Source organism: Heteronotia binoei, chromosome 13, assembly GCF_032191835.1.
Source record: "Heteronotia binoei isolate CCM8104 ecotype False Entrance Well chromosome 13, APGP_CSIRO_Hbin_v1, whole genome shotgun sequence".
Lineage (NCBI taxonomy): Eukaryota > Metazoa > Chordata > Lepidosauria > Squamata > Gekkonidae > Heteronotia > Heteronotia binoei.
In genome coordinates, this window is record NC_083235.1 from 23541298 (window position 1) to 23555271 (window position 13974).

A 13974-nucleotide genomic window follows, 5' to 3' on the forward strand; every position below is an offset into this window, starting at 1 on the left:
GCAAAAGTGGCTTTAGAGTGACCTCCCCATCCTCCCCCCGTGGATGTCTCTGAGTCGGATACTGGGTTATGGCAGCTGTTTACTATGGGAAACTGTGCTTGCGCTTCCTATAATGGGAATACTGGTGGAGATTCTGGTGCTTGTCGACTCAGCGCCAGGAATATATTGCAGAGTTTGAAGAGTTCATTCAATCTGTATGTGTGGCTTGTGTCAGCTAGCCATCCTGCTGTGGAAATCCTCCCTGTCGTAGCAGTTGGTGTTTTTATTTTGAGTTAAGTCCTCTCCTGTGAGGTTCCTAGCAGTGTCACTAAGATGAAGGCCTGGCCGCACACACATGAAGCTGCCTTATACTAAATCTGACCCATGGTCCATCAAAGTCAATATTGTCTACTCAGACTGTCAGTGGCTCTCCAGAGTCTCAGGCAGAGGTCTTTCACAACACTTACTGCCTGATCCTTTCAAGTGGAGATGCTGGGGATTGAACTTGGGACCTTCTACATGCCAAAGTAGAGGTTCTTCCACTGAGCCACAGCCCTTCCCTTTCTGGTCCTTTCTTATCCTCTCGCATGCCCCAGAGGGACATCTTTAATTGTGTTTAGACTCTACTTAGCTTTGCATGTTTTCTTGTAGTTGTTTTCTGTTGAGGGAGCACATTTCCTGCCTGGGACCTGGGCGGATGAGAGAGTTGGTGCTTTGGAGCAAGGCTGTGCTGCCTTTTTCATTCACCCGATTCCCAGGCAGGCGAAAAGGGTTGCAGGGCTGCTCTGCTTCGCTCTGAAGCTGCCTCCCCTTGCCTCTTTTGTCTGCCTGAGTCCTGGACAGTGCGGTGCCTCCGCCTCGCTCCACAGCTTGGTTGCCAACGGACCACAGACCAGTACTGGTCCACAACCCGGGGGTTGGGGATCCCTGTACTAGAGCGATTTTGTAACTGCTGTAATCTTCTTTTTTCCAACTTAGGATATCGGGACCGTGATCGTTATGATTCGGATCGATATCGTGATGGTCCTCGAAGAGAGATGGACCGCTTTGGGGGCAGAGATCGTTACGATGACCGTAGAGACTATGATAGAGGAGGTACTGTGTCTTTTGTTGTAAGGCTGTTGGGTTGAACAGTCATAAGCATTTTAATCTGAAACAATTATTATCCTAAACTTCCCTCCTCTAGCAGGCTTGAAAATTTCTGTTTTGGTGCCTGGAGGGTGTTTCTACCTTGAAAGTGACTATAATTGAACATGGGATATCGGAAGGAGCATTCAGAGAAACGTTCCTGAGGTTTTACCAGCACATTTTGTGTTAGCATTCCAGGAGCAAACTGATTAATGAAACGTTTCAGAGGCAGAAGGAGAACTTGCTATTCCAATGCTTTCTTGCTTGCAGTACATCAGAGTCCAGATTATGGATATAGACCAGGGCTCCCCAACACTATGCCTGTGGGAGCCATGGCACCCCAAACACTTTAGTCAGTGCCTTCTGAGTGTTTTTAGAAAATAGGTGGGGCCAGGGCTTTTTTGTAGGAAAAAGCCCAGCCGGAACTCATTTGCATATTAGGCCACACCTCCAGTACCATTGTTTTGTGCAGGGCTTTTTGTTGAAAAGGCCCAGGGGGAACTCATTTGCATATTAGGCCGCACCCCACTGCCATTGTTTCGCACAGGGCTTTTTTGTGGAAAATGCCCAGCAGGAACTTATTTGCATATTAGGCAACACCCCCTGACACCAAGCCAATCTGCATTCCTGCTTTTAAAAAGCCCTGGGTGGGACTTCTTATTAGCCACTGGAGATCCTAGTGGTGGGCAGATTGAAATAACATTGTTACAGCAACAGTAAGCCACTACAGTGGTGGCTTTATTCTCTCTCATTCCTCTTTCCCAGTGTACTTTTTAAAAAGTATCTCTCTTTTTCCCTGCACTTGGGCTTCCTCCGTGTGGTTTGCTTCACCTCGTGTAGCAGACATTTTCTGATTGTGCCCACCACTCTGTGTTAGAATTCCAGAGGTGCCTAAGGCTCAAATAGGTTGGGGACCTCTGTTACAGCCTGTGTTCTTTCCAGCCAATGTTTTGGTCATTGGGCCCTTGGTTTCCTTGTTACCTCACCTAGTTTATTGGAGTGATGTTTGCATTCATATGAAGCTGCCTTATACTGACTGAATCAGATCCTGGTCCATCAAAGTCAGTCTTGTCTACTCAGACTGGCAGCCTGCTCTCCAGGGTCTCAAGCTGAGGTTTTTCATGCCTATTTGCCTGGATCCTTTTTAGTTGGAGATGCCGGGGATTGAACCTGGGACCTTCTTCTTACCATGCAGATGCTCTACCACTGAGCCACTATCCCTCCCATTCCATCACAGACAACTTGCATCCTGTGCAGTTATCACATTTGAGCCATTTTTAATTTAAGCTTTTGATGGGTTTTGCTGAGAAGCCTCTTTGGGATCAGATATACTGCCTTGCCAACTGAACATGAAATCCAATCTCCCCCCCCCCAAAAAAAAACAAAAAAAAACCACACAACCTTGATCAGTCACTGCTGTCCAGTTTGGTTTGGTTGTAGCATGGTATTACTATTAGGGATAGGCACGAACTAGGCAAGTGCAGTTTGGCTTGTGGCATGCCCTGTTTGCAAACTATGGATTTTCACAAACTTTTCGGTGTCAACCGAACTGGTTCGATTTGTAAGGTTCATGACCCAGCAGATCCAAATTAAAGGTAAAGCTAACTTTTACCTTTAATTTGGATCCCATAAATCTAGTCCTCACCAAACTTGGATGGCGGGTAGAAGAGACTCAGTCAGAGATCCTCTGTGAATCTGGTATTTCTAGCATGTTGGGGGCTGTTCTGCTGGGTCATGAACCTTACAAATCGAACCAGTTCAGTTGACACCTAAAAGTTTCACAAAAGTTTGTGAAAATCCATAGTTTGCAAACAGGGCATGCCACAAACCAAACTGCACGGCCCCCCAAAAAGGTGCCCCCGGGAAAGTGCTTTCTGGGGAAATGACAGGTGCGGGTTCAAGTCTCGTTCTCCCCCCCCCCCCTTCCAGTCTGAGGTTTCTCTGCTGCTCTTGTCAGGCTTAAGAAGGTTCCGCATCCTTTAGCCAGTCATCCTTTGTGTTAATGCTTTCTTGTACAGAGTTTGCAAAATCCCCACCCCACTTCGATTTCTTGTGACATTGTGTTTTGTGATCAGTCAGTCCTTTTAAGCTTGCATTGGTGTGGAGATACCAGATTCTGTTGGGCATCCTGTACACGGAACTAATTGTACCGAGCTTGAAAGAATGCCTTTCCTTCAGTTTGTACGGCAGGGGTTTTGTGGGTTGACATCAGTCCTCTTTTGCCCGCAATGCTGCAGTTACAGGAGTCTATGGAACAGTTCAGGAACAAGCCAGTGACACCAAATGCACAGAGAATCTTCAGCCCCTCCCCCTTTGCTTTCAAATTTGGTAAACATCTTTTTTTTTAATTGTTTTTATTTTTGTTTTATATTTATAACAATTTTCAAGGCGTTATAAAATATTTTTTTTAAAAAGGTAAAGGTAGTCCCCTGTGCAAGCACCAGTCGTTTTCGACTCTGGGGTGATGTTGCTTTCACAACGTTTTCAGACTTTTTACGGGGTGGTTTGCCATTGCCTTCCCCACTCATCTACGCTTTCCCCCCAGCAAGCTGGGTACTCATTTTACCGACCTCGGAAGGATGGAAGGCTGAGTCAACCTTGAGCCAGCTACCTGAACCAGCTTCCACCGGGATCAAACTCAGGTTGTGAGCAGGGAGCTCAGACTGTAGTACTGCAGCTATACCACCCTGCACCACGGGGCTCTTATTATAAAATATTATATTATAATTTAATATAAAATAATATTATAAAATATTAATCAGTACATATTTCCCTTACCCACCTACCCCAATCAAAGAAATAAGCAACTGGTTCTAACTGTACAGTGAGGCCAATTCCACACTAAAACTTTAATCCTGGTTCAGCCCTGTCCCCAAACTGATTTTTTTACACTAGAATCATAAACCCGTAGAGTTGGTTTCTGTGATTCCATAATTCCAGTGTAGAATGTCATGTTGGGGACAGGGCTGAACCAGGATTAGTGCGGCATTGACCTGAGACTAAATATTCCTATTTAGTCCTGTGGCTCAGAATGGTAAAGCTGCAGTACTGCAGTCTGGGCTCTTTGCTCACGACCTGAATTCAATCCCGGCAGAAGCTGGGTTCAGGTAGCCAGCTCGAGGTTGACTCAGTCTTCCATCCTTCTGAGGTCAGTAAAATGAGTACCAGCTTGCTGGGAGGAAAATGTAGATGACTGGGGAAGGAAATGACAAGGAAAGGAAAGGAAAGGTCCCCTGTGCAAGCACCAGTCGTTTCTGACTCTGGGGTGACGTTGCTTTCACAATGTTTTCACAGCAGATTTCTTACAGGGTGGTTTGCCATTGCCTTCCCCCTGAAAACCCAGCTTCCACCCGGGATCGAACTCAGGTCGTGAGCAGAGCTTAGGACTGCAGTACTGCAGCTTTAACACGCTGCGCCATGGGGCTCTTGGCAAACCACCCTGTAAAAAGTCTGCTGTGAAAACGTCGTGATGCAACACCACCCCAGTCGGAAACGACTGACGTTTGCACAGGAGACTACCTTTACCTTTTTAAAATGTTCCTAACTTGAATTCAGACGTAGGAGATCGTATTATAAGATGTGTAAGCACTTAATGTATGTAATTTAGATTTAGATAATAGATATAAGGTAAGTTCGGTAAAAATCCTAATTGAGCACAGACTGTCTGGAAATGTATCCATTTGCAAACCACAACAACCTCTACCAACATCTTCAGAGCATGGAAAGTTTGTGCTAGTTGGCCTGTCTTGAACTTGATTTTGTGAACCATGAATCAGCCAGAATCTGTGACAAACTTTAGTTTGTGAACCGGATCATGCCCATCCCTAATTACTATGTTGCATTTGTATGTACATGGCCATAGGGAATCCTATTTCCTCCCGGACGTCTGTTTCCTGTTTTGAGTTGGGATTCTTGCCTTGCTCCTAGAGCTCCTCTTACTGCTCTTGTCTGCAGGCAAAACAGTCCTGTCGTGCCAGGGAATCACCATAAACTTCCTTGCCTTGCAGGTTTCGACTCAAGGTCAGGCAGCGGCAGGAGAGCCTTTGGCAGCGGATACCGTCGAGATGATGATTTCAGGGGTGGCGGTGACCGCTACGAGGACCGTTACGAAAGGAGAGATGACCGGATGGATAGGTGGAGCTCACGGGATGATTATTACAGGGAGGACAGTCGGCGAGATGATAGAGGTAAGTCCAGTTTGTGCTCGGCTGCAAGTTGAGGAGGATTTTGTTGGTTTTGCCCCCATCAGGGATAGCCATGCTTCTATTCGAAGATTACTCCAGTTGCTGGTTTTCTGAAGGTAAAGTAAAGAGTATTGAGTTTGGCCCAAAGTGACACTTTTTTCCCCCCCTTCTTGCTCTAAAATAGTATTCTGCCAATACAAGCCGACTGCCATTGTCGAAGCTGTTAGATCTGAACGGATGTTTTTATAACACAGAACGCCGCCTATGTATTTATTTAATATTGTTCACAGAATTGAAAATTAGCACCCGATTGATATTTTAACGTAATGTTTTTATATTGTTGCTTATTATGTATTGTGAGCCACCCTGAGCCTGTTTTGGCAGAGAGGGCAGGTTATAAATCGAATAAACATAACATAATCCTAGGAGAATGTGTGAAGAAATCGGGTTCATTACCCAGTGAATAAAAAACACACAGTTGCAGAATTTGTTGTCTTTTATAGATTTATTAGCACTCACTGGTTCCTTAGGGTTTTGGGGTTTTTTTAGTGTTTCTCCATTATGACTTAAGTGCCATGGTACCATTAAATCCTTACTCCCTCCCTGATAAGTTTACCATTTAAGTTTAGGGGAGGGACAGTGGCTCAGTGGTAGAGCATCTGCTTGGTAAGCAGAAAGTCCCAGGTTCAATCCCCAGCATCTCCCAACTAAAAAAGGGTCCAGGCAAGTAGGCGTGAAAAACCTCAGCTTGAGACCCTGGAGAGCCGCTGCCAGTCTGAGTAGACAGTATTTACTTTGATAGACAAAGGGTCTGATTCAGTATGAGGCAGCTTCATATGTTCATATATGTACCATACAAAGCTTAAGTTTCTTGCTGTCAGTTTTCCCTGATTTTAAAATCACTTCTTTTTTTAAATTGTTGGTATTGGTTTGGGTGTTTTCCCCTTTTAGGTTCCACTCAGAGGCCTAAATTGAACCTGAAGCCCAGGAGCACCCCCAAGGATGAAGATACATCCGTAGCTCCTGCTACCCAGTCTAGCCGTGCCGCCTCCATCTTTGGGGGGGCCAAGCCTGTGGACACAGCAGCGAGAGAGCGCGAAGTGGAAGAAAGGCTACAGAAGGAGCAGGAGAAACTGCAGCGTCAGCTGGAGGACGATAAGCCCAGGCTAGAGCGACGGCCTCGAGAGCGGTGAGTGTCAGATTAGGATTTGGTGGGGGGGGTATGCAGTGCTCCAGCAGAAAAGTAGTTCTTACAGTGGTGGTATTGCAAGAAAAAACAGTAGAGATCCTTGCAACACCCCCCCTCCCCCCGAATATTGCCAACTGTCTGCTGAGCATGTCCATCCTGAAGGAAGCAAAAGATAAACCCTCCCATTAGGTTTCCTTGGAAATTCAGCTGCTGTCTTTAGGAAGTGGTAGACCTTAAAGCAGGGGTGTCAAATGTGTGGCCCAGGAGCCAAATCAGACCCCTGGGGGGCTCCTATCAGGCCCACAAGCAAGTCTGCTTTCTTCTTCCTCTCTCTTGCTTCCTTCAGTTATCAGAGGCTGATAAATATCACAAGAGTGCTAATCTTTTAAGCATGTTTTATTTAAAGTTTTTTAAAAAGAAAAATCTTTAATTGTATTTGTGTCCTTTATAAAGTTTATATCTCTGCTACCTGGCATTACATTGTATGACATACATGGCCCAGCCAGACAAGGTCTCATTTATGTCAGATCCCACCCTCATAACAAATGATTTTGACACCCCTGCCTTAAAGCCTCATGGCTTTAAGAAGCATCAGGGCTTTTTTTGTAGCAGGAATCTCCGTAGCATATTAGGCCACACGCCCCTGATGTAGCCAATCCTCCAAGAGCTTACAGTAGGCCCTATAAGAAGAGCCATGGAAGCTTTTGGAGGATTGACTACATCAGGGGTGTGTGGCCTAATATGCAAAGGAATTCTTGCTACAAAAAAAGCCGTGAGGAGTATATTTTAGAACCAGTTCTATAAGCCAGACCTGGCATCAGGTGTAGACACACTCATGTTTGACGTAAAGCAGTAACACAGTTTGAAATAAAACAAACCTAAGGTTTGAGAGCTGTGTGAAGACTGTAATTTGACATTGAAGTCCCCTGCACCTTATGTAGGGTTGCAAGCTCCTGGTTAGAAAATTTTAGGGGTGGAGCCTGGGGAGTGCAAGGTTTGGGGAGGGGAAGGACCTCAGCAGGGAACAATGCTGTACAATCCACCCTCCAATGGAGCCATTTTTTCAGGTGAACTGATTTTCTGTTGACTAGAGTTCAGTTGTAATACCATGGAGTTCTAACCCCATGAAGACCATGGTAAATCCATTCAGAATAGATGATTCACCAGCTGTTATCCCTTCTGAATGGTTTTTCAAATTGGACATATAAAGTTCCTTTATATTGATCGATCTGTTCTTCTTGTTGTTTCTGTGATCTTTTTAGGCCTTTTTCTAAAAACTGGAGATCCCAGAGATTGAAACAAAGCTTGTGCTATAGTGGAGGGATTGTACTTCAGTAGTCAGGTTGTCTTTAGGGTAAGAGCAGCCAAACTTGCTTAATGTAAGAGCCACAGAGAATAAATCTCAGATGTCTGAGAGCCACAAGACATGAACATCAGATGTTTGAGAGCTGCAAGACAGACAGACAGGAAGGAAGGGAAATGGGGGATGGAGGGAGAGGTGGAAAGAAAGCAGCTTTAGCCTTAAATGCATTCTCCAAGCCACCATCAGGCTTGGCTTGGAGGAGTGATTTAAAGACAGAAATGCCTTCTCCAAGGCAGCTGACGGGGTTGGTGGTGGCTTCAAGAGCAGCACAATGTGTGTGAAAGAGCCACATGTAGCTCCCGAGCCATAGTTTGGCCCCTCCTGTTTTAGGGTCTGTGGTTTCCACAATGGTCCTTGAGGGCCCACCATGATGTAGTTATTAGAGTGTCAGACTAGGATCTGGGAAGCCCCAGTTGCCATCTCCACTCTGCCACGGAAGTGCACTGGGTGGCCTTGGGCCAGTCTCATACGCTCTCAGCCTAACCTACCTCACAGGGATAAGAGGATAAAATAGGAGGAGAGAGGAGAAAGAGGTAGGTTGGTTTGGATCTCCACATTGGGGAGAAAGGTGGGGTCATAAATGAAGAAAATAATATCTCTCCCCCCCAAAAGGGAGATTTGTTTAGAAGTCTTTCTCTTGAAAGGGTTTTTCCTGGAACCGTGTAGCACTTCAGATGTTTTAAAGATCTACTTATGCTTAGCTTGTGTTGGTTCACCAGTGAATCATATCCTGGGGAAGGTTATAATGACCAGTTACACAGTACCCTAGCTTATGTTACATTACTCTTCACATTATTCATACTCCCATCTTTCTCACTTGGACTCGAGGCAGATTACAGAGGATTACAGATCCTCATACTGTACTCCGAACTCTTTAAAGAGTGTTCAGAAATGTCAATAGCTTTAATCACCAGGTTTAAGGCAAATTAATATTACTCAAACAAAAATGTACAAGATTTGGCCATGGAACATCCTCAGCCTAAATAACGAAATTAAGAAAAAACGCATCACAAACCTTAAAAAACAAGCCAGATCTCGTCTTTCTACAAGAGACACATGTCAAAAACACTGCTCAACCTCTAATTAATTTAAAATGGTATACTTCTCAGTATGCTTCCCCTGGCTCATCAAAAGCCCCGGGGAACAGCAGTAATCATAGCAAAAACAGTAAGATTCCACCTGTTGGCAGAGCTTAGTGACCCAGCTGGCCGCTATAATTTTGTTAGAGGAACATTGGGTGGGAAATTAATAACCCTAGCAGCAATGTATGCCCCCAACCAAAATCAAATTGAATTTATAAAAAACACTTTAGAAACACTAAGACAATTTCAAGTCCTAATAGGTGGCAATTTCAATCATGTTCTTAACTACCAACTAGATAAATCAAAACAACGGAAACATAACGTAAAAAAAAGAAAAGAAATTTCAATAGCTATAGAATGCCATGGTGAAGAGTCTAAGGCAAAGAAATATGGGGATCCCTAGCGTACGTAAATAAAATACTTGCAAGCACTGCTGAGGGAAAAACCATCAAATATTGAAAAATACTAATTATAATTTTGTTATGCTATTTAAATAATAATTACTCTAGACTATAACAAAATTGAGTGGGTCATACAAATTCTCCATATACAGTTTCCAAGCTGAGATTGTAACAAAGTATCACTAACAGTTTATAATTTACAGAAGTGTTGCTGTGTACTTTAAAATAATGACAATACAATTAGCACCGCTTACAGGTAACCAAATAGGTACTGCTGTGCACAGGAAATCAACGCCTCCCCTTGGTAATTTATTAGATGTTTCAAATACTGTCTTCTTCCAAAAAGCAGCTGAATAATGTAACTGTGAAACATATAATGACAAATTGCAGTAAATTAACCCCAGCTAGTCCCATCCTGCACAATAAAGTCTAGCAAACAATTTACCCTGATTTTCAACATATTCATTTGGCAACAGCTCAGAACTTTAAACCAGAATCACAGGGTTCTCAGATTGCAACACAACCACAGTTCAATTCTATCCTCGATCTCTGTTGAACCACTTAAAGTGAATACGTCCTAAAACAGGGGTGTCAAACTCATTTATTACGAGGGCTGGATCAAACATAAATGAGACCTTGGTGGGCCGGGCCATGTGTGTACCTATTTAAGATCAGGTAGCTGAGATATTAACTTTATAAGGACATGGACAAGCACAATTAAAGATTTTTTTTTAAAACACCTTAGAATAAACCATGTTTAAAACATTAGCACTTGTTGGTCTTAAAGGTGTTTTCTTTGTATTTCTCCCATGGGATCCAGGGAACTGGGCAAGGAAGACCCCCAGCTCTTTCCTTCCTTCCGCAGGAGAGGGAGGAGCCTCAGTCAGTAGAAGAAAGAGAGGCTTGGCTCAGTAGCTCTGCAGTGCGATTGAGAGAGCCTGGCAAAGCAAGCTCTCCTTCCCCCCCCACCCTTCCTCCCCAAGGAAGGACATTCAGCCAATGGAGAAAATAGCAGATTTGCTCTGTAGCTCCTGTTCATTTGAGCAAGTCTGGCAAAGCAAGCTGTGATGCAGAAGGAAGCAAGAGAGAGGGAGAAGTAGATGATTCGACTCCCAGTCACATGCTTAACAGCCCTGTCCTAAAAGATGATTAAATCTGGATTCTGATTCATACCATACGGAGCTGCTGATCTTACTTGTTAAATAAACCATGTTTCTTTCAATAGGAGAATCTGGCTTGCATTCTGTGTGCTGTAAGGGTTGTTTTGGGGGTGGGGGGATGGTATACAAACAATACATAAACTTTCATGTTTTCAACACTATTTGCTCTGCCTATATGTAATGTTCTGCCATGGGTGCTTGGACAATGTTGTTGGTAATTTATGTTCCATATTGCATGTGTGGACATCCCTACATACATTGTGTGGTTGGATCTGCCTCCTGTGGCAGCCATTTTGCGGTTGCGCCCATCCCCCTCTATCCAAGATCTGATGAGATCAGGGTTGCCTGGGCTATCCAGGTCAGAGTGAATACTGCAGCTTTCAGGCCCTAGAACGGAGTTCTCCAACCTTTACAGGCTTGCAGGCACTTTTGGAATTCTGACATGGGGAAGCCACCAGGTAGGTGGCTACCTAGGGTGCAACCCCCTCCCCACCCTTGCTTGTGCCGTCCCCACTCGTCTCGGAGGTGTTATGAGCAGCTCCAAATGCCTCTGAGATGAGCAAACGTGCCCTGCCCAGCCCCCTTTGGGTCCAGAGGGGGTGAGTGGGGAGCACAGTGTGTGCCCCTTGCCTGGGGTGCTGGAAGCCCCAAAGTTGGAGGAAGCTCCAACCCTAGTTCTAGAATTTGGTCATTCAAGACATGTCCTGGCTCCCCTTCTCACTTTTTAGTAACTTAAAAGAAAAAGCTGCTTTTACCCAGAGGCAATTTGGAAAGTAGGTGAAGCTTATATGGGAGTGTGTGGGAGCTACTGCTATCAGACATACATTGGCTCTTCTACATCTCATGAATGTGCTGATTGATTTATCTGGGTTAACTTGGCTACCATTGAGTGTTTTACAGTAGAAAGGCAGATTTTTTTTTTAATCTAACATAAATAAACCACTGAGCTGTAAAAGGAGTTTGGCATCAGTACATTCAAACCCCAAACAGACTTAACTCATTTCCTTGTGAGTGATGACCTGCCCATCTCAACTCCTTTAAGTAACAAGAACCCCCATTGGAAGCAGGACTGTCAGATGAGAAGTGCTGAGCTGTAGTTCCATTTGGGCTTAACCCTCGACCCTTTGCGGAGATGTGCATGGCTGATTTCACCAGTTACAATGCAGTAAGGCACACTTTGCATCCTTCCTGTATCCTCCAGGCACCCTAGCTGGCGTAGTGAAGAGAACCAAGAGCGATCGCGGACAGGGAGCGAGTCGTCGCAGACTGGCAGCACAACCCCATCTGTGGGAACAGGCCCAACAGGAAGAAGTAAGCTGTCCACAGAAGGGCCATTTACCTACTTGACTGGGGGGCGGGAAGACCTGCTGGTTTCCAAGTCTGCTTCATGCCACAATGGGCAAGTTTTGAATGGCAAAGGTGCTGTTCCAGGTACAATACAGATTGGGGCATATGAATCCTTATAGATAATTTTAAATATGCAGCATATATAACCTGCTTGCTGGTTTGTGTTGGTAGCTGCTGATTGGATGATGATGATGATATTGGATTTATACCCCACCTTTCATTCTGAATCTCAGAGTAGTCACAATCTCCTTTACCTCCCCCCCACCCCCGCTCCCCACAGACATCCTGTGAGGTGTGTGGGGCTGAGAAAGCTCTCACAGAAACTGCCCTTTCAAGGACAGCTCTGCAAGAGCTATGACTGACTCAAGGCCATTCCAGCAGCTGCAAGTGGAAGAGTGGGGAATCAAACTCTGTTCTCCCAGGTAAGAGTCTGCACACTTAACCACTACACCAAACTGGGATTTGAACCAAACAAGCCACTGAGTGAGAACCAATCTAGCATAGTGGTTAAGAGTGGTGGACTAGTATTCAGGAGACCCGGGTTCAAATCCCCAGTGAAAGCTCACTGGGCGACGTTGGGCCAGTCACACTCTCAGCCTAACCTGCTTCACAGGGGGTTGTCAAGAGGATAAAAGGGAGGAGAGAAGAATGATGTAAGCCTCTTTTTCTCCATTGAAGAAAAAGGTGGGATATAAATAAATTAATGAACGAGTGCCAGTCATCATTTAATGCAACCACCTTGCAAGAAACCAAATTTCTCCATGTGGAGGAAAAAGCCAAAAGACTGTCTTGCAAGCTGAACTTCTGCACTATTTGTTGTATTCTGTTTCGCATCGTAGACTGGGCACAATTTCAATTTTGTTCCATGGTCTGGGTCAGCTCGCCCACTAGGCATACTAGGTGCTTGCCTAGGGCACCAGGAGGGAGGGTGCCAAATTGGGGCCCCCCCCTCCCGGTGCCCATGACAAATGCCTAGTTTGCTTGCCTGCCTCCCCCCGCCGCCCCCCCTCTTCAACATGGCCGGCTTCTGTTCTGTCTTTGAAGAGCGCACTTCGCTCCCCCTCCCTTCCAGTTCCGGCAGCGCGCTCTGATCAGGGGTGCAGTGGCGACAGAGCGCAGTGCTGTGTTGCAGAGCTACAGAGGAAGGGCAGCGAGCAGGGAGCCAGTCTGGGGCGCTATGCACCCTAGGGCTGGCGCTGCCTGTGGTTGTGGGCTATAATTCATGAATTCACAGGTTGATTGAGCAGTCAGTATATGTTGGGAGGGGCAACAGTGGGAGGGTTCTAGTGTCCTGGTCCCACTGATGGACCTCCTGATGGCACCTGGTTTTTTTGGCCACTGTGTGACATAGAGTGTTGGAGTAGATGGGCCATTGGCCTGATCCAGCTTGGCTTCTCTTATGTTCTTATGGTGCCGCTACATAATGTTTGTGAATTGTCTCACTGGGCCCCAAACGATTGGAAGAAAAATGTGGTTTTTACAGCTATATTGCCACACTTAGGAGTGTTCACCTCCACATTTCACCCTTCTAGCCTCACGAAGGAGGGAGAGCGAGAAATCCTTGGAGAATGAAGGTGTCAGCAAAGAGGAGGAAGGCCTGTCTCCCACCTCCAAGACTTCCCGGGAAGAGAAGCTTCCCCTGAAGGTGATGCCAGCTCCCCCGCCAAAAGAGAATGCTTGGGTGAAACGCAGCAGCAACTCACATCCGGCACGCTCCCAAAGCTCAGATTCGGACCAGCATTCCCCTACAAGGTGACTATCTCATGGGGGGCTGGGATGGAATGGTGCGCTCTAAAGCTTGTATCCTGCTCTATGGTTGCAACATGTAACACTTGAAAGAAAAGGGTGTCAAACATGCAGTTTAAGGGCCGAATCAGGCCCCTGAAGGGCTCCTATCTGGCCCCCAAGCAACTGGCTGTCATCTGCCTCCTTCTCCCTGTCTCCTACTTCCTTCTGCTTTGCAAGGCTTGCTCAATGGCACAGGAGCTACAGAGCAAAACCTCTGTTTTCTCCATTGGCTGAGGCTCCTCCCTTGGGGAGGAGGGATAGCTTGCTGTCTTCATCGTGGTCTCTGTGCAGTCCCACACATGGGTCTTGCCGCAGGCAACGGATCCATACCTCGGAGTCTCCAATAGCTCACC

The 13974-nt window shown here is 45.7% G+C and overlaps 1 protein-coding gene across 3 annotated transcripts in view; it reads left to right on the plus strand.

The window, feature by feature from the left end:
• The window catches only part of EIF4B (eukaryotic translation initiation factor 4B), a 65845-nt gene that overhangs the window by 43530 nt on the left and 8341 nt on the right, over window positions 1-13974 (plus strand). For all 3 annotated transcript variants that reach the window (XM_060253135.1, XM_060253133.1, XM_060253134.1), the window contains exons 7-11: window positions 958-1074; window positions 5115-5294; window positions 6243-6480; window positions 11688-11797; window positions 13366-13585. In XM_060253135.1, the coding sequence (XP_060109118.1) occupies window positions 958-1074; window positions 5115-5294; window positions 6243-6480; window positions 11688-11797; window positions 13366-13585 (865 nt within the window). The remainder of the gene's footprint in view (window positions 1-957; window positions 1075-5114; window positions 5295-6242; window positions 6481-11687; window positions 11798-13365; window positions 13586-13974) is intronic.